The sequence below is a fragment of the Heptranchias perlo genome, chromosome 18 (genome assembly GCF_035084215.1).
Source record: "Heptranchias perlo isolate sHepPer1 chromosome 18, sHepPer1.hap1, whole genome shotgun sequence".
Lineage (NCBI taxonomy): Eukaryota > Metazoa > Chordata > Chondrichthyes > Hexanchiformes > Hexanchidae > Heptranchias > Heptranchias perlo.
In genome coordinates this window covers 45,609,353-45,633,244 of record NC_090342.1, presented here as the reverse complement: position 1 = coordinate 45,633,244, position 23,892 = coordinate 45,609,353, and the positions used below count along the sequence as shown (strand labels likewise).

Below are 23,892 nucleotides of genomic sequence, written 5' to 3'. Positions count from 1 at the left end.
ATCTCTCTCTCTCTCCTCACTCTGTCTCTCTCTCTCTCCTCACTCTATCTCTCTCTCTCTCCTCACTCTATCTCTCTCTCCCTCACTCTATCTCTCTCTCCTCACTCTATCTCTCTCTCTCCTCACTCCGTCTCTCTCTCTCTCCTCACTCCATCCTCTCATCTCTCTCTCTCTCCTCACTCTATCACACTCTCTCCTCACTCTATCTCTCTCTCCTCACTCTATCTCTCCTCACTCTATCACACTCTCTCCTCAGTCTATCACACTCTCTCCTCACTCTCTCTCTCTCTTCACTCTCTCTCTCTCTCTCTCCTCACTATCTCTATCTCTCTCTCCTCACTCTATCTCTCTCTCCTCACTCTATCTCTCTCTCCTCACTCTATCTCTCTCTCTCCTCACTCTATCTCTCTCTCCTCACTCTATCTCTCTCTCTCCTCACTCTATCTCTCTCTCTCTCCTCACTCTATCTCTCTCGCTCCTCACTCTATCTCTCTCTCTCTCCTCACTCTATCTCTCTCGCTCCTCACTCTATCTCTCTCTCCTCACTATCTCTCTCTCTCCTCACTCTATCTCTCTCTCCTCACTCTATCTCTCTCTCCTCACTCTATCTCTCTCTCTCTCCTCACTCTATCTCTCTCTCTCCTCACTCTATCTCTCTCTCTCCTCACTCTATCTCTCTCTCTCCTCACTCTATCTCTCTCTCTCCTCACTCTATCTCTCTCTCTCCTCACTCTATCTCTCTCTCTCCTCACTCTATCTCTCTCTCCTCACTCTATCTCTCTCTCTCCTCACTCTATCTCTCTCTCTCTCCTCACTCATCTCTCTCTCTCTCCTCACTCTATCTCTCTCTCTCTCCTCACTCTCTCTCTCCTCACTCTCTCTCTCCTCACTCTCTCTCTCCTCACTCTCTCTCTCCTCACTCTATCTCTCCTCACTCTATCTCTCTATCTCTCCTCACTCTATCTCTCCTCACTCTATGTCTCCTCACTCTATCTCTCCTCACTCTATCTCTCCTCACTCTATCACACTCTCTCCTCACTCTATCACACTCTCTCCTCACTCTATCTCTCTCTCTCTCTCCTCACTCTCTCTCTCTCTCTCCTCACTCTATCACACTCTCTCTCCCCCTCACTCTCTCTTTCTCTTTTTCTCTCTCTCTCTATCACTCTATATCTTTTTTTCTCTCTCTCTATTTCTATCACACTCTCTCCCCCTCTCTATCACACTCTATCTCTCTCCTCTCTCTCTATCTCTCTATCACACTATCTCTTTTCTCTTCTCTCTATCTCTCTATCACTCTCTCCCCCTCTCTCTCTTTCTCTTTTTCTCTCTCCCCCCTCTCTCTCTTTCTCTTTTTCTCTCTCCCCCCTCTCTCTCTATCACACACTCTCTCTCCCCCCTCTCTCTCTCCCCCTTTCTCTCTCTCTCCTCACTCTATCTCTCTCTCCTCACTCTATCTCTCTCTCCTCACTCTATCTCTCTCTCCTCACTCGAGCTCTCTCTCCTCACTCTATCACACTCTCTCCTCACTCTATCACACTCTCTCCTCACTCTATCACACTCTCTCCTCACTCTATCACACTCTCTCCTCAGTCTATCACACTCTCTCCTCAGTCTATCTCTCTCCTCACTCTATCTCTCTCTCCTCACTCTATCTCTCTCTCCTCACTCTATCTCTCTCTCCTCACTCTATCTCTCTCTCTCCTCACTCTATCTCTCTCTCTCCTCACTCTATCTCTCTCTCTCCTCACTCTATCTCTCTCTCTCCTCACTCTAGCTCTCTCTCTCTCCTCACTCTAGCTCTCTCTCTCTCTCCTCACTCTAGCTCTCTCTCTCTCTCCTCACTCTATCACACTCTCTCTCTCCCCCTCACTCTCTCTCTTCTCTTTTTCTCTCTCTCTATCACACTATCTCCTTTTCTCTCTCTCACTCTCTCTCCTCACTCTATCTCTTTTTCTCTCTCACTCTCTATCACTCTCTCTCTCTCCTCACACTCTCTCTCTCCTCACTCCATCTCTCTATCACTCTCCCTCTCTCTCTCTCCTCACTCTCTCTCTCCCCCTCACTCTCTCTTTCTCTTTTTCTCTCTCTCTCTATCACTCTATATCTTTTTTTTCTCTCTCTCTATTTCTATCACACTCTCTCCCCCTCTCTATCACACTCTATCTCTCTCCTCTCTCTCTATCTCTCTATCACACTATCTCTTTTTCTCTCTCTCTATCTCTCTATCACTCTCTCCCCCCTCTCTCTCTTTCTCTTTTTCTCTCTCCCCCCTCTCTCTCTTTCTCTTTTTCTCTCTCCCCCCTCTCTCTCTATCACACACTCTCTCTCCCCCCTCTCTCTCTCCCCTTTCTCTCTCTCTCCTCACTCTATCTCTCTCTCCTCACTCTATCTCTCTCTCCTCACTCTATCTCTCTCTCCTCACTCGAGCTCTCTCTCCTCACTCTATCACACTCTCTCCTCACTCTATCACACTCTCTCCTCACTCTATCACACTCTCTCCTCAGTCTATCACACTCTCTCCTCAGTCTATCTCTCTCTCCCTCACTCTATCTCTCTCTCCTCACTCTATCTCTCTCTCTCCTCACTCTATCTCTCTCTCTCCTCACTCTATCTCTCTCTCTCCTCACTCTATCTCTCTCTCTCCTCACTCTATCTCTCTCTCTCCTCACTCTAGCTCTCTCTCTCTCCTCACTCTAGCTCTCTCTCTCTCTCCTCACTCTATCACACTCTCTCTCTCCCCCTCACTCTCTCTCTTTCTCTTTTTCTCTCTCTCTATCACACTATCTCCTTTTCTCTCTCTCACTCTCTCTCCTCACTCTATCTCTTTTTCTCTCTCACTCTCTATCACTCTCTCTCTCTCCTCACACTCTCTCTCTCCTCACTCCATCTCTCTATCACTCTCCCTCTCTCTCTCTCCTCACTCTCTCTCTCCCCCTCTCTCTCTCTTTCTCTTTTTCTCTATCTCTCCTCACTCTCTCTCTTTTTCTCTCTCCTCACTCTCTCTCTCTCTTTTTCTCTCTCCTCACTCTCTCTCTCTCTTTTTCTCTCTCTCTCCGATCGGCTGAAGATGGCGGAAAGAGCCGAAGGTGACGTCAGCCGGTGGCGAAGGGAAGCAAAGCAACAAGAAGGAAGAGCAATGGCGACACTGGAGCGCAAAGTGCCCAGTCCCGAGGCGTTCCTGGGCAAGCCCTGGTCCTGCTGGATCGATGCTGCTAAAGTACAATGCTCGGACAGTAAGCGGCCCTCCTTATTTCTCACGCGATTCCTTTCTGATGTCTGAATGCTGCCTGGTTTGGCTGTGAGTGGCCCCTGGTGTCCTCCATGCTTCCCCTCTCTGTGATACCAGTGATACAGATAGATACACAGAGAGAGGCAAAGGCACACAGACAGGCTGGAGTAACAGAGCTCGGCCGGGGCCCAGGCTTTGCAGCTCTCCCCCTGGCTTTGTGTGTGAGTCTGACATTCCCTGGTAGATTTTCCAGGGCCTCTTTTCATTGTGAGGAGGTTAAGACAGTGGCTGTATGTTTTTGCAAAATGATGAAAGAAGTGTTACCCCCCATGTGGCCCAGGTGGAGAGATAAACACTGGTAATAAAATTGCTTCTTTGGCTAACGATGTGTCACTGATTGAACATCATTATCATGTTGGTTTTATTTCTCCTTTTTATTTCTTCCTTTTATTTTTCATTTACTCATGTGCAGATACAGAATCAGAAGACACTGGAAAAGAGGGTGGAAAGAATAGAGAGGTGATGAGGCTTAATAAAGAAGGTAAGGGTGGCAATGATGCTAAAGGCAACAACACAACATTATCCTGTAAATACAAAGTGCTATATACTTTCCATGTGTTACCTGCTGCCAATCTTTGACAGGCATTGCAATGAATGAATGAATGACAGACTTCTGACACTGATTGCACAATGTTTACATTCATTGTATGTGTCAATATTGCTCACAGGGCATAGAGATACAAAGGCATTGAATGCTTTCCATTACACACAACACATAATCTTTTGTAATTCAAAGTCAAGTTTGATTTTCACTTAATCAAAAGCAAAATACTGTGGATGCTGGAAATCTGAAATAAAAAACAGAAAATGCTGGAAATACTTATCTTATCTGCAGATTCTGGATCTCAATCAATTGTGATAACTACTTATGTTTTATAAACTATATTGTCTTTCTGTTACTACAAATACATTTTTATAAACCTGTTCCATCACAGGTTTGTTTACGTTTGGGAATTTTGTTATTCTGAAGTTTTGAATACCACATTTCACCACAATGAATGGGCAAAATGGCTTTAAAATCCTGAACTTTTGACCAAATTCCATTTAATTGCTAATGTCACGAATATATCAGCAGGGATTTGTTCTTCTGGCTTGCAGTCCTGCTGATATGTGTTGTCTGAATAAGTTAAAGGGGGCATTGACACCTAGCAGGCTGAGTTCCAGGATCAGTTCGGAATAACCCATTCCAAAGAAAAACAGTCTTGTGTTGGCTGCTGTGAAAAGGCCCAAATACAGCAGCTGCTGCCATACCTGGTACACAACAAAGTGATTTTCAGGTTTTAATGCTGAAATTTTCACTCAAGCTGTATTTTTTTAAAAGTAAGTTAATGAAGATGTGTTAGTGAAAGTCATGTTATTATTAAATATTGTCTTTGAGCAGTTCTCAGTATACAAAAATGAAGTGTCTTTTGGGTTTTATCATGGCACCATGCTGCTTTAAAACCCTGCGTCCTGTACTTAATGTGCATTTTGTGAATCTGGACGTTATCTTTTGGTGACAATTTGGTGTATCCTCTCACAACTATGATGTTTCACATGAGTTAAAATATCTTAATTCTGTATCACCAATAAAATTAATTTCTTCACCGAACCACAGTGTGGTTGAATTACACAATTTAAACGTGGAAACTATTTTCTTTGATTTCCTCATTTAAGTAATTTTTATTGCCTTTTGAGCAGTACGGTTAATGTTCACACTCATACAACACAGTGTTTTAGAAATGAAAATTCTGAGCAAGGGATTTGCACATGTCAGGCTCCACTTTGAGGTGTTTTCCTTCTCACAGTTGACCACTGTCTTCAATAAATAGTAGCGTAATGAAAGGAAAACACAGTGAATTTGCAAGTCTTAGAGATCTATATTTTGTAGCTTTCTTCCCCCAGGACTAAATTGAATTTTCTGGGACGTCTTCAATATGTTGTATTCATACGCTGTACTAAACCCCACAAACCGATTCATCATTTTTTTGCCTTTTTTTTCGTTTTTCATGTTCTAGATGTCCTTATGATTTTCATCTGTGACTACTTGCGGATAGAGAGTCGTCTGGCCAGCAGTTGTACCTGCTGGAGTTCTGTATACTGTGCGTTGGGGGAATACGTTTTGTGTAATAAACTGGAGTTGGGCTGGGTGGTCTTGTTTCCTTTAAAGCCTCAAACCTGCAATCATAATTTTTTTTAAAAATGTGGTTTAAGTTTTCAATTAGTTGTGCAGCCAGAAAATCAAACAGGCTTTGGGAAGTTTACAGAGGGCCAGGTTTTGTGAGAAAGCTTTTATGAACAAATGGGCTTTGTTTTTACCCCTAGCTTGGCATGGGTTTTGTTTTTTGCAAAAAATGGGCAGATAAGATATCTGTGGAAATAAATCCCATGCGTAAAAAAAATAATTTTCAGAAGGTGCCTTGCAAAATGCTTGTTATGAAAAAAAAGGCATATAGCATAAGAGGAAATGTAGTAGCATGGACAGAAAGTTGTTTCGAGGCCATCAACCAGAGTGTTCAGGTAAATGGGTGAGGTAACTGGAGAAAGGTTGGAAGTGGTGTACCCAGTGGTCAGTACTGGGTCCACTTTTCTTCTTGGTATAAATAATTGATTTGAACTTGAATATAAGGAACACAATCTCGAAATTTGCTGATGACACAAAAGTAGGAGTTTTAGCATGCATTGAGGAGGACTGTGAAAGACTGTCGAAAGACAAAGGTTGGCAGAGAGACAGGTAGGTGCAATTTATTGTGGATTTGTATGAGGTAATACTTTTTGGGAGAAAAAACAACAACTTGCATTTATACAACGCCTTTAATAGTAAAACGTCCCAAGGCACTTCACAGGGGCGTTGTGAGATTAAAATTTGACACCGAGCCACATAAAGAGATATTAGGACAGGTGGTCAAAAGTTTGGTCAAAGAGGTAGGTTTTTAATGAGCGACTCGAAGGAGGAGTGAGAAGTAGAGAGGCCGTGCGGTTTAGGGAGGGAATTCCAGAGCTTCGGGGCCTGGATGGCTGAAGGCACGGCCACCAATAGTGGAGCGAAGGAAATTGGGAATGCGCAAGAGGTCAGAATTGGAGGTGTGGGAATGGGAGTATACAATTAATGGAAAGATGCTCAAATGTGTGGATGAACAGAAAGATCTAGGGGTTCAAGCATGTCATTTCCTGTAAGTACGATAAACCCATAAACAAGACTAACAGAATTTTGGGTTTTATAAATAGGGACATAGATTGCAAGAGTAAAGAAATAATGATGAATTTATACAAAACATTGGTTAGGCCACAGTTAAGAGTACTGTGCAGTTTTGGGCACCCAATTATAGAAGGACATTAAAGTCATAGAGAGCTTCTAGTGTAGATTCAATAAGATAAATGCCAGAGATGGGAAGCTATAGTTATGAGGAAAGAATTGAAAAAGTGGGACTATTTTCACGGGGCTGAGGAGATGTAATAGTGGTTTTTAAAGTTATGAAGGGTTTTAAAAGGAGTGACTAGGGAAAGACTGTTACCTCTGGTTCGTAAATCAGCGATGAGCAATCATCAATTTAAAATTATCACTTGAGAGTAAAGAGAGAGGTTAGGAGAATTTTTTACATGGAGGGTTGTTGGAGCATGGAATGCTTTTACGCAGGGAGTGGTGGAGGCAAAGACCATTGCATACTTTAAGGGAAAATTGGATAAAGATTTGAAGCAGAGCACGATACAGGGGCTATGGGGAGAGATCGAACCAGTGGGAGTAGCTGTGGATTGCTCTAACAAAGAGCCAGCACAGACACGATTGACTGAATGGCCTCCTTCTGTGGTCTAAACTTCAATAATTTGAATAACTAATTGAAATAAAAAATCCCCAAAAATTAAGTCCCGTAAATGTGTTGTGTGAAGAGAAATAGAATTTTATAGTCCACTAGTAAAATTGAACATAATTTACAACTTTGCAGTTTGTGAATTAGCTGGACAATCTTTTGTATGAAATATAAATGATAATTTACAACTGTCTGACATATCCTTTATCGATAAATTGACTTTCTTTTTGTAATGACTGGTATTTGTGTTGTTTAACTTCTCTGGTAGTAGATAACCTTGGATACCGTTTACAGTATTATGTATTCAAATTATTATCTTCATAAATAGTCCTTTCAAAATAATTTCTTATTTAGTCAGACTTAATTATTCAGACTTTAATTCCCTTTTCCTTCCAAATTTATAACTCTAGTAATAGGAGCATAATAATTTCTCGTATGTTTGCAAAATTTAGTAAATTGTTAGTCGAATAGAAAAAAAATGAATTTGAATTTCATGCAGCTGTAACAACAGTTGACACTTGTACATTGTTGAGCAGTGCTCTGACTGAGGCTCAAAAGCATTGTTTGGAATGTGCTGTGCAAGGAGGAGGTTGGATATTAGCTGGATTCAGTATAATGGGGAAAGGAAATTTGAATAGAGAACCCACAGTGTCATGAGTAAAGCTAGTATGGAAAGCAGATATTATTGGCTTAGCAACCGAATGTGAATTGTAAATTGCTGTGAACTGCCAATAGAGTTGCCTGATCTTATGAGTTAGTTATTGCCAATCTGCTTATGCTACAGAGCACTAACTGACTGTGAAATAAAGAGTAGTGTGATAATAGTTATATTATGGCATTGTAATCAAATTCTTTTAAATTGAGAAACTAGGCGAGGATCAACTTTGAGTGCAGAATGCCACCAAGGTTGGAAACAGTAGAGAAGATCATGAGGTAGATCTAATCATAGTAATTAGGTGATGCAAAACTTGAATTTTAAAAGCCTGAAGATTTTATGTGGAAGATACGATAAAGAGGGTAAGATATTCCATAGTGTTGAAGTCTGCGGAAAGAATGAGTTAGAGTAGAAGATGTATTACAGCAAGGATACAGGGAAGGGGAAAAGCATCAAAAGTGGTGTATTTGGAACTTTAGAGGAGGAAGAGAAGAACGTTCACAGGATCGTAGTAGTACTAATGGAATAGAGAGAGAGAGATAAGAAAGATAGACTTATCAACGAACATGGAGAGCAAGATGTATTGATTCAGCCATTGCGCTGTGAGAGAAATGGAGGTTGTATGCTCTGAGGATCTTTGATCTGAAGGAAGTCGAAGAATGTAGAGTGGAATCATAAGAAAAAGAATGGATAGAGTTAGATGATGAGTGAAGGAGGTCATTGATATGGAGAAGCAACAGAATGGGGGAGATTTGGAAAAAGTTGGCCGGCAACTAATGCAGGGTTTTTCTAGCAATTGTTTTCCCCATGTTTGTGCAGCTCACTACACACACAGGTTGCCAGGAGGTCAAAGCGGGTATTGTGGGAGAAGCACGATGCATATCCACATTTTAACTGTCCTGTGAGTGTGTGGGGGGATGGGGACAAATCATAGAATGATAGAATCATACAGCACAGAAGGAGGCTATTCGGCCCATCGTGCCTGTGCTGGCTCTTTGAAAGAGCTATCCAATCAATCCCACTCCCTTGCTCTTTCCCCAAAGCCTGGCAAATTCTCCCCTTCATTTACATATATCCAGTTCCCTTTTGAAAGTTACTATCGAATCAGCTTCCATCACCCTTTCAGGCAGTGCATTCCAGATCATAACAACTCATAACAGATAATTAGAGAAGGAAAGTGATCTCATTTCAGACAACAAAGGGAAACTTGTACTTCGATAGTGCCACTTTATATTTAATTAAACAGTGGGGACAAGGAAATGTGGATTATAAGATTTGGTACATAATTTAAAAATTGTGTGAAATAAAAATGCAGAGTTGAAAAGTCAATAATTGTAAGGTTTGATGATAATTAAGGAACAGCAATGAAGGTGTTAATTGACTATGCAGTCGGAGGGAAGAATTGCTTTAGTCGCAATATGCAGCAATATCATAAATGCATTCAGAAATAACGCGTTCATGACTTTGCTAAACTTAGGGACCTGAGCAGTTCATCCCTCCCACTGTCTTGAGAATTGAGATAGACTGGAAGTTGGAGTCAGTTTTGTTTCTTTTAATTTGGCAGACTTGATAATCTTCGAGTCGTTGCTAATTTTGGCAAAGCAGCACACCCATGTGATTTTTACTTCTTGTCGTTACACCTTAAAAATTGTTACTTTAATTGCATTTTTTTTGTTGCATGAACTATGAGTCTGAAGGTTCAGTTGTCTCACGTGTCCAAAATATGTCCAGGCAGCACATGTACTTTTGCATAGTCATGTCAGCTTAAATGCAGTTTGCTGAAGAATGTGTAGACAATTTGATGAAATTAAGACAAATTGTGAGCCAATAATTCACCCTTGGTCTGCAAGTTTCATTTGCAGGCAAGTTAGGCATGAATTCAGGTGTCCTGTTTAACATCTTGTGTTCTTGCTGCAAGACTGCTGAAAATAGCTTTCAGTTTTTTTGTGGGGGGGGCGGGGGGTTCTCTTTTCAGTGATGTCGTTGTGGTTGTGACTTACTCGGCTAAAATAAAAATAAATAAGTCCAGCATTTGTCACATGTTACTTAAATGTGGGTCAGTGATAAATGCATTGCAGCTGGTTTGATGTGCATTGCAGCCAGCAGTAGGTAAGGTAAAATATTTATCCACGCGCTGTATTTGGGATGTAATGACATGAGTACTTAATTTTAACATTGGGTCTTCTATTTTGGATTGTGTAAACGTGGATTTAATATCCTAATGTTAGTCTTTACTCGTGTACATAAATATGAGAGACACATGGAGCAATATATTTAACATTATGTACTTGGTAATAAAATATCAGACTGTCTAAGGACAAGTAATAGGAAGTTTTTCTTGAATATTATGTATCCAGGACTAGAAAAAGCCTTCAGGCCTACACACACTTACCCGTTTCTTTCCTGATCTCATCTGTATGTACCAACCCTCTCTCACCTCCCACCCCCAGCCCGTTTCACCCCCTCCCCCCAACCACCTCCCAGAAGAGGCAAACATTCAGTAAACCTCTGTTAACGAGTTCTCTCCAACCCTTCGCAGGTGATCGGATGAGCCCTCGCGTAATTTCACAGTAGAACAAATTTGTGCTCCCCAATCTTGGTTAATATTGAATGTATTTTTCTTTGCCGAATTTCTCCCCCTCCCTTCCTGAAGGCACAGTCTCAGCTGGGGTACAGTTTGACAAGCACCCTCGTCCAGTTAGCCATTATTCAAGGGTGAGCCTTGACAATGAGTACTGGCAGAATTTTCGAACCTGGGGGTGGGGGTTGACTGGATCATGGCATCACAACCAAGTGGAATCCTGCCCTCACGTGACATCCATGAATATGCACTTCCAGCAGGGATTACGGGATAGCGATCAGGAGCAGAAACTCTGGGTGTTTTTTCCCTTTCTTAATCACTATTACCTTTTCTTGGCTGAAGTCAGTTAATTCAGGATAGACTAAGGCTCAGCTACTCACTGATGAAACTCTTTTAGCTATTGCAGGAGCTCCTTTAACATATTTAGTAAACCACTAGTAGATTTCCTGTGATAATGACCAGATAATCTGTTTTAGTAATGTTGCTTGAGGGATAAATATTGGCCAGGACACCGGGGAGAACTCCCCTGCTCTTCAAGTAGTGCCGTAGGATGTTTTACGCCCACCTGCTTAATATCTCACCTGAAAGACGACACCTCTAACAGTGCAGCACTCCCTCAGTACTGCACTGAAGTGTCAGTCTCTCAAATGTCTGTGATTCAAAGAACGAACTATACTCGTATGCAGCTGCCATTAATTAACTCAGCTTCTCATTGGCTGGATACATGATATAATCCCATGCATTTCAAGTATTATTGCATGACTCACAACTTGAAGGACGGGTAATTTATTTGCTTCCTGATGTGATAAATTGGCAATATTGTTTCCCGTTCCATCATTTCTAAGCCAGATAATGGGGGCTAAATTGGGCCACGTAGTGCCGTTTTGTTAGCACTACTCGGACATTCAAGTCCCAAAAACGGTGCCTGAGATGCGTGCACATTTCCGGTGTGATGTGCGCAGGACGCCATCTTGGTAAAGGTGGTCAAACAAACAGCAGAAGCATGTAGAGTAGGGAGATTAGGATGTTAGTCAGCGTGCAATGCTGATTTGAAGCAGTCACTGCCATTTTCAAACTCCCCCCTCCAGCCAACGCACTGACCTAACCTTGCACAGCGGAACAGGAGTTAAAGGGCATGAACGACCCCACCCCACCATTAACACTAAAGGGAGCACGTGAGTCAGAAAAGATTGTGAGATGAGGGAGACGTGGGAAGCAAGAAGGAGGATTAGGTATGCAGAGACCCTCATCACCGATACCTCCAGCACCGCCAGTGGCCACGGCCGCAGTGACGGCCTGCCCAATGATCGACAGCACCGTCTCCTCCGTGGGGATGAGGACGTGCAGGCGTGCCTTTCCTCGTCCGTTCTTTCCTGCTGCCTGCTGTTGTGTGCCACCTTCTGCAAGGAAGGGGGAAGTGTGTCAGTGAGAGTCCTGCAAGATTTTTGGGTGATGTGGCTGGCATGGTTGAATAGCTGCCAGTGTGTGTGACCTGTGGGTGTGTGGCTTGCCAGAGTCTGAGGGTGAGAGGTAGCATATGATTTAAAGGGTTGAGTACTGATTGGAAGACTTTGTTGGTAGGTGGGTGATGGGGGCGGTGTAGTGCGTGGAGCAGTGGATGCGGCTAGTGGTGCAGTTGATAAGATATGCCACTGGAAACTTGAACTCACTCACCTTCACCTCTCATGTCCAATCGTTGAACTTCTTCCTGCACTGCATCCACGTTTGTGGTACGACGCTCCTGACATTGACCTCGTCTGCCACAGCCTCCCACTTCCTCTTCAGCATATGTCAGGAGGGCCTCCTGCTCCCCTGCAGATATAGGATGGCCCTCCGTTGGCTCACCTCATCCACCAAGGCCTCTAGTGCACCGTGTGTAACCTTGGTGCACGCTCTCTCCCAGGCGCAGCCATTCTTCAGTATATTCCACCACAGATTCACTTCCCACAACACTCCATCTTCCCTTTAAGAGGTGCAGGCCGCCTTCAAGTCGTGCGAGCCACTCCCAATATCTGGGCTCCTTGCTGGTGCGTGCAGCCAGTCAACAGCGCAGGTAGCGAGTGTGACGTGCTGCATGATTGGTTAACCCGATCTAAGCGCCCGTTTTTGGGGGTTAACCAATTTAACCCCCATTGTATTTGAACCACACATTCACGTGGATTGGTGATAGTAAAAATGATGCTCGCGTTCTGTGGTGACCTGAGGTCATGTAAATCATGAGCATTACTCCTAGGCCACTAAATATCCCACTGGCACGTCCCATTGTTCAGGAATTCACAGATGTGGTTTAATTAGTTTTACGGCATGTGATTAACTACGCAGTGAAGTAGTGATTTATTTAACCTGTAAAAAGGTAAAGTGTTGACAGAATTAATTAGTACAATATGTGAAGTGACTACTTGCTGCCATTTGCTTACAATCACTCCTCAAAGTACAATTTAATAACTGATAATGATACTGGCAGCCAGGGCGATAGCTTTCAAACTCATACAGTTTAATTGATTAATTAGATACCTGCTGATCCATGTAATACAATATAATTGGCAAAATCAGACGATCCTTTTAAGGTTGACCATCAGGACCTGCTTAAAATAATCACCAACATTCTTTGGTAGAGGGAAAAGGCAACTGTAGATGAACATTTCATCCAGTTTGTAGGAACTTATAATTTCAAATTCTACTGTAAAAATAATGGAGCTTCCCTTCCCTTAGAGGTTATATGCAGATACTTCTATCTGTTTATCTATTTGTTTGTCTCTCCTATTTGAAGTTTTGTGTCTTTAAGAAATTATAATGTGATTGTTGTGTGTCTGCAGCATTGGCGATGAGTCCAACTTGTGTTAATCATTCTGTCAGCGCGCACTGATCGTGTCCAGAGAATCAGTTCCAGATAAACAATCCAGCTCTATTACCTTCTTTTGCAGTTTACCTGTACTCTGCTCCGTGGCCTGTCTCTGTACTCTGCTTGTTCACTGGCCTGTCTCTGTACTCTGCTCCGTGGCCTGTCTCTGTACTCTGCTTGTTCACTGGCCTGTCTCTGTACTCTGCTCCGTGGCCTGTCTCTGTACTCTGCTTGTTCACTGGCCTGTCTCTGTACTCTGCTTGTTCACTGGCCTGTCTCTGTACTCTGCATGTTCACTGGCCTGTCTCTGTACTCTGCATGATCACTGGCCTGTCCCTGTACTCTGCATGTTCACTGGCCTGTCTCTGTACTCTGCTTGTTCACTGGTCTGTCTCTACGTTCACTGGCCTTTCTCTGTACTCTGCTCCGTGGCCTGTCTCTGTACTCTGCTTGTTCACTGGCCTGTCTCTGTACTCTGCTTGTTTACTTGCCTGTCTCTGTACTCTGCTTGTTTACTGGCCTGTCTCTGTACTCTGCTTGTTTACTGGCCTGTCTCTGTGCTCTGCTTGTTTACTGGCCTGTCTCTGTACTCTGCTTGTTTACTGGCCTGTCTCTGTGCTCTGCTTGATTACTGGCCTGTCTCTGTACTCTGCTTGTTCACTGGTCTGTCTCTGTACTCTGCATGTTCACTGGCCTGTCCCTGTACTCTGCATGTTCACTGGCCTGTCTCTGTACTCTGCTCCGTGGCCTGTCTCTGTACTCTGCTCCGTGGCCTGTCTCTGTACTCTGCTTGTTTACTGGCCTGTCTCTGTACTCTGCTTGTTTACTGGCCTGTCTCTGTGCTCTGCTTGTTTACTGGCCTGTCTCTGTACTCTGCTTGTTTACTGGCCTGTCTCTGCACTCTGCATGTTCACTGGCCTGTCTCTGTACTCTGCTTGTTTACTGGCCTGTCTCTGTGCTCTGCTTGTTCACTGGTCTGTCTCTGTACTCTGCATGTTCACTGGCCTGTCCCTGTACTCTGCATGTTCACTGGCCTGTCTCTGTACTCTGCTTGTTCACTGGTCTGTCTCTACGTTCACTGGCCTGTCTCTGTACTCTGCTCTGTGGCCTGTCTCTGTACTCTGCTTGTTCACTGGCCTGTCTCTGTACTCTGCTTGTTTACTGGCCTGTCTCTGTGCTCTGCTTGTTTACTGGCCTGTCTCTGTACTCTGCTTGTTTACTGGCCTGTCCCTGTACTCTGCTTGTTCACTGGCCTGTCTCTGTACTCTGCTTGTTCACTGGCCTGTCTCTGTACTCTGCTTGTTTACTGGCCTCTCTCTGTACTCTGCTTGTTCACTGGCCTGCCTCTGTACTCTGCTTGTTCACTGGCCTGCCTCTGTACTCTGCTTGTCCACTGGCCTGTCTCTGTACTCTGCTTGTTCACTGGCCTGTCTCTGTACTCTGCTTGTTCACTGGCCTGTCTCTGTACTCTGCTTGTTCACTGGCCTGTCTCTGTACTCTGCTTGTTCACTAGCCTGTCTCTGTACTCTGCTTGTTCACTGGCCTGTCTCTGTACTCTGCTTGTTCACTGGCCTGTCTCTGTACTCTGCTTGTTTACTGGCCTGTCTTTGTACTCTGCTTGCTCCACAGCCTGTCTCTGTACTCTGATTTCTCCCTCGTTGTTGTTTGACCCACTTGTGCTCCATTCCCTACCTTGCCTGCGTTCTGCAATCTTCCAGCCCACCATACCTCCCCCTCCCCACCTCCCGCCGCCATCTGTCCCTACTTATTCTTACTTCTCAGACATCCTGTTCTCTGGGCCTCAACCATCATTCCCTACGTTCAGCAATTAAGTTTCATTGATGGATTAGCTGACTCTTATCTGTATTTGCCCTGGTCCAACACTAGAAAGTCTTAATTTATTCAGGAATGCAGATTATTGAGGAGATAGAAGTGATTACCTGTTGAAGTGTAACTTGATCTGATCTATAATCCTGTACCTATAATCTTGTATGCAAGCCTGGGGCAAAGTTAGGTTTTCATCTTTTTGCCTTTGCTAAACAGAATTTGTCAATTTAACACAAGATTCTGCAATATTGTAATATTTTTTACAATCTTACAGACATTTCTATCTACAGAAGTTTACGATTTAATTGAGTACTTGTGAAATAATGGAAATTATGAGGTCATGGAGCTTTAAGGTATTTATATTCCTTTTTTATAAAGTGTAATACTGAGACCCCAGTCTAAGGAATCGAGTGCTCCTCCCCATGTGTAATGTTACACTGCTTCGGAAAGTACAGCAGACAAAGATGCTCCTACAGTCTGCTGCTTTGAAGAATGATGTCCACTGTTTCTGTTCTGTGCAAATGTGTACGTGCAAGTGTGTATTTGTGGGGTTACCATCATCCTGAGGGTTTTTGTTGCTTCAAAACCGTCAGGGTTGCAGTCGCAATTCAGCATCAGAATTGAAACACACATTAAGACTGTAGTGTTTAGTATTTCATTTTGAGTTAATAATTGGGGTTTTCTATTTTTGTGCCTTTTATAACATTCTGGACAAGATGAAAATTTTTGCACCAGTATCCAATTAGAATGTAGATTATGAATGTTATAAATTCAAAATTACAGTCTATTCCTGATAATTAATACAGTAGTTCAATTATCCAAAAAATTGAATAAGCAACATAAATAACACAGCGGAGTGGGAATTCAATATTAAAAAAAAATCAGATAATTTTAATTGCCTTTGATTCTCTGCATCTATATTTCTTAAACTCTACAAGCTTCTTGTAAAAGCATGTACGGGAGTTCGATCTGCAGGCTTTATAATCAAATTGGAGGTGCATATTTTGAAAGATATTTGGCACTTAAAATTCGGGGCTATCAGTAAGTGTCAGCATTCTCACAGGAATGTTATTATTGGGGGAACAAGCTGGTAAAATGCTTTGTGTAGGTGGAAATTTTAGTAATTAAAACATTTTTTTAAGAGGGTATAATAAATTTTTAAAAATACTTTCTGTCTGAAAAAGACAATTGTGTATAGTCCCATGTTCAACAAAATCAAATTCATAGGTGTTAAAAGAAAATGGGAAATTCAAAAGGTTCGTTGGTACTTAAAGGATTAAAGTTGTAAACTCCTTTGTTTGGTCTGGTTTGCTTTTGCCAGGTTTTACAAATGGGAACAACAATCGTTTAATTCAAGCTATGAGTTGACTTGTAAATCAGGACTTTTGCATGCGATAACTCAAAACAAATTATTTTAACCTTTCATAAATCACTGGTTAGGCCACATTAGAAAAATTGGTTGCAGTTTTGAGAACCTCACGTTCAGAATGGCAGTGATAGATTGGAGAGGGTTCAGAGAAGAGTGATGAGAATGATTTTGGAACTTAGGGCTCTAAATTATGAAGAGAGGCTCACAGTACCAACATTGTTTTCATTGGAGAAAAGAAGATTGAGAAGGGATATGGTCCATGTTTTTAAAATGCTTGATAGAATGGATAATATAAGCAAGTCATTTACCTTAGACTTTGGGCGCAGAACTAGAGGACTGCATATATTCAACATAAAGAAGAATCTTAGAGGCAATGTTTTGAGAAAAATACTGTGTACACAAATTAACTATATGAAAGAAAGAAATGATAAAGAATATTCTATTTTCTTAGCTGAATCAAACAGTCAGTTACAATACTTCATTGGGAGAAAGAAAGACTTGCATTTTTATAGCACCTTTGACGATCTCAGGACGTCCCAAAGCTCTTTATATCCAATGAAGTACTTTTGAAGCGTAGTCACTGTTGTAAAGTAGGAAAGGCGGCAGCCAATTTGCGCACAGCAAGATCCCACAAACAGCAATGTAATAAATGACCAGATTATCTGTTTTTGATGATGGTGTTGTTGGTGTCATTTGAGGGTTTGTACTCCTGGTTTCTGAAGCACAGGTCCAGCAACAACATTCTTGGAACGGAATGGCGGCCCTGTCCTCATAGAGAGTAGTTTTTAGTCTGTGTTTACAAGGGAGCTCAGGAGAAAGAGGTGTAAAAATATTTTGATAATTCCAACAGTTTGTGGCTGCTGAAGATTGATGGTCCTAATGAAAGGTCTAATCTTTAAAAGGCCTTGGACCAGAATTAAACAACCATCGAGTCGCAATTTGTTAAAAATGATAGACTAGAATGATTGAAATGATTGAAGAGATACTTATGCTTGAGTATAATTATATTCACTGTTTCAAGGTAACCAAGGTAGTTTGGTTTTGTATGTTAAACGCCAAAGTAGATTCCATAGCCCCTCGTACTCAATCATCAATTGGGGTCAATTACTACTAATTACAGCTTGCAGATTTTTGTTACAAACATTTTAAGTTTTTTTTTCCTCTACATCTTCTGTGACTATGGTGCATTATCCTTCCTCGTCCTCCTTCAGAACAAAGCATCTGTGATTGTATTCATAGGTGCTTTAGATCCCAGTACAAGCGATGTGTATTATTCAGATTGTTGGTTGTAAGAATCTGCTTTTCAAACACCTGTGTCTCTGGATTCTCAGAATTTGTTATGGGGATCTCACTCAATGATTTAGCAAGGCAGGCACACTGCATGGTGTGGTGCTGTTATACAGATCAGGAAGTCCCAGGTTCGACTCCCAGTTTGTACTGAATTAGCTGATCTCAATTAAGAGGCTTATGGGCTAGAGTGTGAAAAGTCAGCCAGGTATCGCACTGCTGATTCTTTCAAATAGACTCCACCCCTCCCCCCCCCCCCCCCCCCCCTCAAATCAGTGGAAGTTGCAAAATACAAAGAATACTATAGCACAGATACAGGCCATTTGGCACAACAGGTCTATGCTATTGTTTATGCTCCACACGAGCCTCCTCCCACCTTATATGTGGATGTCACAGGGCGAGAGGAAAAGGCTCATGTGATGTCCTCCATAGTTGAATATCTGATCCATAGTCACCAATCAGGCTCACACATGAAGAATTTGGGCATGTAGCCAGAAGGTCGATGGTACCTGTTGAATTGTGCAACGGTAAGAGTTGTGTCTTTGTGAGCCCGGGGACAAAAAGAATTTGTTACAAAGTTGTCGCAATCAGTAACGTCAGTTTATGTATGCAGATGACTCACATTTCTTTTAATGAATGGAGATATTACTAAACTTGAAAAGTAATTTCCTCTCATCATTCACTTACTTCATCTGTTAAGTAACAGAGAGGGTTGATGTGGATAGTGCAGTTGATGTTGTGTATATAGATTTTCAAAAGGCATTTGATAAAGTACCACATAATAAACTTGTTAGCACAATTGAAGCCCGTGGGATTAAAGGGGCAGTGGATCAATGGATGCGTGGATACGAAATTGGTTAAGGGACAGAAAGCAGAAATTAGTGGTGAACGGTTGTTATTCAGACTTGGGGGGCGGGGGGGGGGGGGGGAAGTATACAGTGGTGTTCCCCAGTGATCGGAATTAGGACCACTGCTCTTTTTGATAGATATTAATGACCTGGACGTGGGTATACCGAGCATAATTTCAAAGTTTGCAGATGACGCAAAACTCAGAAATGTAGTGAACAGTAACAGACTTCAGGAGGACACAGACAGGCTGGCAAAATGGGCAGACACATAGATAAAATTTAACGCAGAGAAGTGTGAAATGATTCATTTTGGTAGGAAGAATGAGGAGAGGAATTACAAACTAATTGGTACAATTTTAAAGGGAGTGCAGGAACAGAGAGACTTGGGGATGTATGTACACAAATCTTTGAAGGTGGCAGGTGACGTTGAGAAGGCTGCAAAAAAGGCATACGAGTACCGTGGCTTTATAAATAGAGGCATAGAGTAAGTTATGCTAAACACTGGTTAGGCCCCAGTTGGTGTATTGTGTCCAATTCTGGGCACTAGACTTTCGGAAGGATGTCAAGGCCTTAAAGTGGATGCAGAAGAGATTTACTAGAATGGTATCAGGGATGCAGGACTTCAGTTATGTGGAGAGACTAGAGAAGCTTGGGTTGTTATCTGTAGAGCAGAGAAAGGTCAAGGGGAGGTTTGATAGAGGTATTCAAAATCATGAAGGGTTTTGATAGAGTAAATAAAGAGAAACTGTTTCCACTGGCAGAAGGGTCGGTAACCAGAGGACACAGATTTAAGCTAATTGGCAAAAGAACCAGAGTTGACATGAGGAAAAAGAAATTTATGCAGTGAGTTGTTATGATCTAGAATTCTAGCTCTGCCTGAAAGGGTGGTGGAAGCAGATTTAGTAGTAACTTTCAATAGGGAATTGGATAAATACTTGAAGGGGAAAAATTTGTAAGGCTTTGGGGAAAGAGCAGGGGAGTGGGACTAATTGGATAGTTCTTTCAAAGAGCCGGCACGGCCACGATGGGCCGAATGGCCTCCTTCTGTAGTGTATCAGTCTATGATTCTAACTAGTTGATTACCAAGCCAAAGTCAGTGGACGGGACCAGTTTAGGGTGTTTGAGCAGATGGATATAGGGAGATGATACAGGCTGGGGACGAGATTAGCCCTGGATCAGGGATGGGCTGGATGGATTTGGGGAGGGTTCAAGCTGTGGCTAGGCCCAGGGTTGAATGTCTGTTTTCTCTCTCTCTGTTATTGGTGAAATCCACGTTCCAGTGGTGATGCTGCGGCTCTCATTGCCAAGTGACACCTTTGTCTCCTCCTACTCCTCTGGCACCTTCTCGTTCAGGTTTTTCATTTTTTTTTTGGACTCCTTTTAGAAAGTAAAACCCTCCTAATGTCTTGCTTAATTATGCAAGGAATTATCATTTAATTTATTACAAAGTTAAATGCTTAGTTGATGGATCACGACTGAAGTTCAGCTAGAGGTTAAAGATCCCAGTGCACTATTCGAAAAGGAGCAGGTAGTTCTCCAGATATTTTGCCCCAACATTCTTTCCTCACCCAACACCGCTAAGAATAGATTATCTGGCCACTCACCTCATTCCATTTGTGGGATCTTGCTATATGCAAAATGGGTGCTACATTTGCTTACATAACTCGCTGCACTTCAAAGTAATTCATTGTATTTCGATGATTCTGAGAGAGTGATAAGGCAATAAATAAATACAAGGCATAAAATATGTTACACTGTGATATTGAGCTATATAGATCAGAAAGTACTAAGTTCGATTCCCCCGCAGGTCTGTGCTGAGTTAACTCATCTGAGCTTGGTCTGTGGTTGAGAGGCTACAGTTGACCTTTGTACCTCTAGGCTGTGATGGGGAGAATCACCCAGGGATCCTGGCCCTTATAGCTGTCCATTGACACTTGCTGGAAAGTGTATTCCTTTGGCTGTGAGGCAGTAACAGGATTATTACTCAGCTGTGATGCTTTCCAGGGTGGAATAGCCTGCCATCACTTGCTGCCCAAGCTCACACATTAAGGATATCTCCTTGGTTGAGACACGAGTGCGCTACTGGCATTTGTGGAACTTCACCCCAGCAAGAGTCAATGCCTCCAGGAGAGGGGGAAATGCTGAGGTTCTTGACAGGCACACAGTCAAAATGTTAGGCAAAAGCTTCACACAGATTTAGTGCCTGTTGAGGATGGGGATGTTTATAGAGTCCCCTCCTTCTGTTAGTTGCTTCATTGTCCACCACCATTCATGATTGGATGTGGCAGGACTGCAGAGCTTTGACCTGATCCGTTGGTTGTGGGATTACTTAGCTCTGTCTATAGCATGCTGCTTCCACTGTTCAGCATGCATGCAGTCCTGTGTTGTAGCTTCTCCGGTTAGTACCTCATTTTCACGTACTCCTGGTGCTGCTCCCGACATGATCTTCCACACTGCTCATTGAACCAGGGTTGGTCATCTGACTTGATGGTGATGGAGGAGTGAGGGAAATTTTGTTTGAAAACCGTCCTGTGCAGCGCCTTGGGACTTTAAAGGTGCTATATAAATGCATGTTGTTTTTGTTGATATGTTGTTGATGCCCAGTTTTGAGCTGCTAGATATGTTCTTAATCTATCCCACTTAGCACTGTGATAGTGCCACACGGCATGATGGACGGTGTCCTCGGTGTGAAGACAGAGTTTGGTCTCTACAAGGACTGTGTGGTCCTACCAATGCTGTCATAGACAGATGCATCTGTCATAGACAGATGCATCTGGCACAGGCAGATCAGTGAGGATGAGCTCAAGTAGGTTATTCCCTCGTGTTGGTCCTGCTGCCATCTGCTGCAAAACCAGTCCGGCAGCTGTGTCCTTCAGGACTTGGCCAGCTCGGTCAGTGATGGTTCTGCTTGTTATTCTTTGTAATGTTTTGATACAACTGAGTGGCTTGCTAGGCCATTTCAAAGGGCAGTTAAGAGTCAACCTGGTTGTTGGGGACTGGATTCATATATAGGCCAAACTGGGTAAGAAGGGCAGGTTTCCTTTCCTAAAGAACATTAGTGAACCAGTTGGGTTTTTACGACAAAACTGACAGCTTCATGGTCACTTTTACTGAGACCTTCTTTTAAAAACTGGATTCAAATTCTCAAACTGCCATGGTGGGATTTGAACTTGTGTTCTCTGGATTATGAGTCCAGGCCTCTGGATTACTAGTCCAGTAACATAGCCACTACACTATTGGGGTAAAGTTCCATGGATGACTTGAGCCCTTGAATATTTCGATCTTATAGGCATTTTCCAAGTGTGTACTTAATCAAATCAGCAGGTTATTTGATTGTGGGGCCATCACAACTGAAGCCCAATTCTGTCCTAGTCAGACATTCACACGTCTACTACTTCAGCAGAAGTCATTGGAGTGCAGTTGAGAGCAAGAACCTTGGACCAGTGACAGAAACTGGAACATTTGTGGTCTGTATGGCTTCGTACATTACCAGGCAGTACATTCACCCACTGAGTCCTTATATAATGGAGCTCCGTTGCCCTTGTTCTTGGTGTCAGATGATAGACTGTTTTATAAGGATGAGTGTTATACCATGTAATGTGCAATATATTTTTCTGCTGCTAAAGTGAAGCTACTAAGGCTACAAAATGTTGTTAAGTAAACAAAGCCTGTGGTCAAATAGAGTTTAATTGTTTGGTGAACAGATTGTGCAGGCACCCACCCCCACATACACATATATATTTATATATAATCGTATCATACAATTTACCATAAGCAGTGCCATTGTTTATAGTAAATTGTACGATGCACTATTTTACAATGACTGGAATGTTATTCTCTTGAATGCGTAATATATTCTGCTGCTAGAGGAGGGGAACTATTTAAATTGGCCTGTCCCTTTAAGAAAGACATGTAAGTTCAATCAGAGTTTAATAGTTTTTTATGAGAGAAGTTTGCAGATTATAATGTGCTAGTTAATTCCTGGGTGCAGGTTGGAGGGAACCACTCTGAACTGGCTGCCTTTTGTTTCTCTTTGCTTTATACTTTTCATTCTCTGCAATGTGACATTTGGGGTATGATATCTATGTGTGCTCCATGTACCATTTACAACATAGTACATATTTCATGGTCGTACTTATGGCAAGTCAGATGATAAGGTGTTGCAACATGCACCTGTCCTTTTAACATGTAATACCGAACGTACTAGTCTACCTCTAAGCTGTTAAGTAAATACTGGCTGAAGTCAAAAGTTTAATTGGTTTTCAAGCTGTACATCTGAACCCTGGCTTGTGTTCTCATTTTTTTTGAAAAGAGATTGCAAAGATCAGTCACAGGTTACAGGCTTTTTGGCTTCTGTGTTAGTTGAGATATTTTCAATTGTACATTCCAAATGACTGCTTTTGTTTATACATTATTTTTAAATTGTCGCACAGAATTTTGCAGTGTGACACTTGAAGGGTGACCGAGAGGAAGTGTCTGCTAAATGTTCTTGTGAAATGACTACTGGATCATGAGGCGTTGGTCTCGCTGAGTCAGATGATCCGCTGTTTAATGAGGACAGGGGTGTTACACCAAATAATGCACACGTAAGGTGGAGTTGTATCTAATTAAGGCCACAAGTCTTAATTGTTAAGTAAACAAAGCCTTAGGTTACTCAGAGTTTACTTGTTTGACCAGAGAACCGTGCAGATTGGAAAATACTTGTGTGCTTCAGGATCCTGGTCAGATGCAACAAGCATTAAATGCCTGGTTTTCTTTCTTTTTTTTTTAAGATTGGTTTGCATTTGTAACAAAGTATGGTGTTTCAATTTTCCCTCTGCTCCACCATCAATGGCAGAACCATTGTTAACACTATGCTGCATTCTACAACCCCTTCATTTTGCTAGATTTTTCTCCATCTTCAAAAGCCTTCTCAAGATCTACCTCTTCAGTCATCTTCCCCAACTCTCCTAACTTATGTTCAATGTGTTAGGATGTCCCATTATGTTAAAGACACTATATAAATGTAAGTTGTCACCTATCACTCTTTAACATCAGCAGAGGGAGAGGCCTAAGAGATACCCAAGAGCTCTGACCCAGAAGAGCTGATAACTCCTGATACTCAAAAAGATATACTGAGTTGGACTAAATCCCCAGAAGTGCCAGTCTGGAGAGGAGAGGAGAGGAGAGGAGAGCCCGTTCCTAATTTGATAAGACCCCAAAATCCTGTTCTAAAGGTAAAAATAAGCTAGTCTGTGGGAGAGAAAAGTTGCAGAAAAAGGGTTTCACCATATTTGAATACTAACAGGTGTCTAATATTACAGTGGTCACTGTGGACTACTGGGTCTATTTAACTCATGAGAAAGGCCATATGATTCACTCACATATGCGCTCCATGAATTATGAATCTTTTATGTTTATGAA

General features: G+C 42.4%; 1 protein-coding gene across 7 annotated transcripts in view; it reads left to right on the top strand.

The window, feature by feature from the left end:
* The first annotated feature begins 3,070 nt into the window (after positions 1 to 3,070).
* Positions 3,071 to 23,892, top strand: part of LOC137334827 (ataxin-7-like protein 1) — a 226,182-nt gene continuing 205,360 nt past the window's right edge. For 6 of the 7 annotated variants that reach the window (XR_010966251.1, XM_067999835.1, XM_067999834.1 and 3 more), the window contains exons 1-2: positions 3,071 to 3,236; positions 3,705 to 3,773. Coding sequence is in view for 6 of the 7 variants with exons in the window: in XM_067999835.1 (XP_067855936.1) it covers positions 3,071 to 3,236; positions 3,705 to 3,773 (235 nt within the window). In the remaining variant the exon portion in view is untranslated. The remainder of the gene's footprint in view (positions 3,237 to 3,704; positions 3,774 to 23,892) is intronic. The other variant, XM_067999837.1, reaches the window with a different exon arrangement.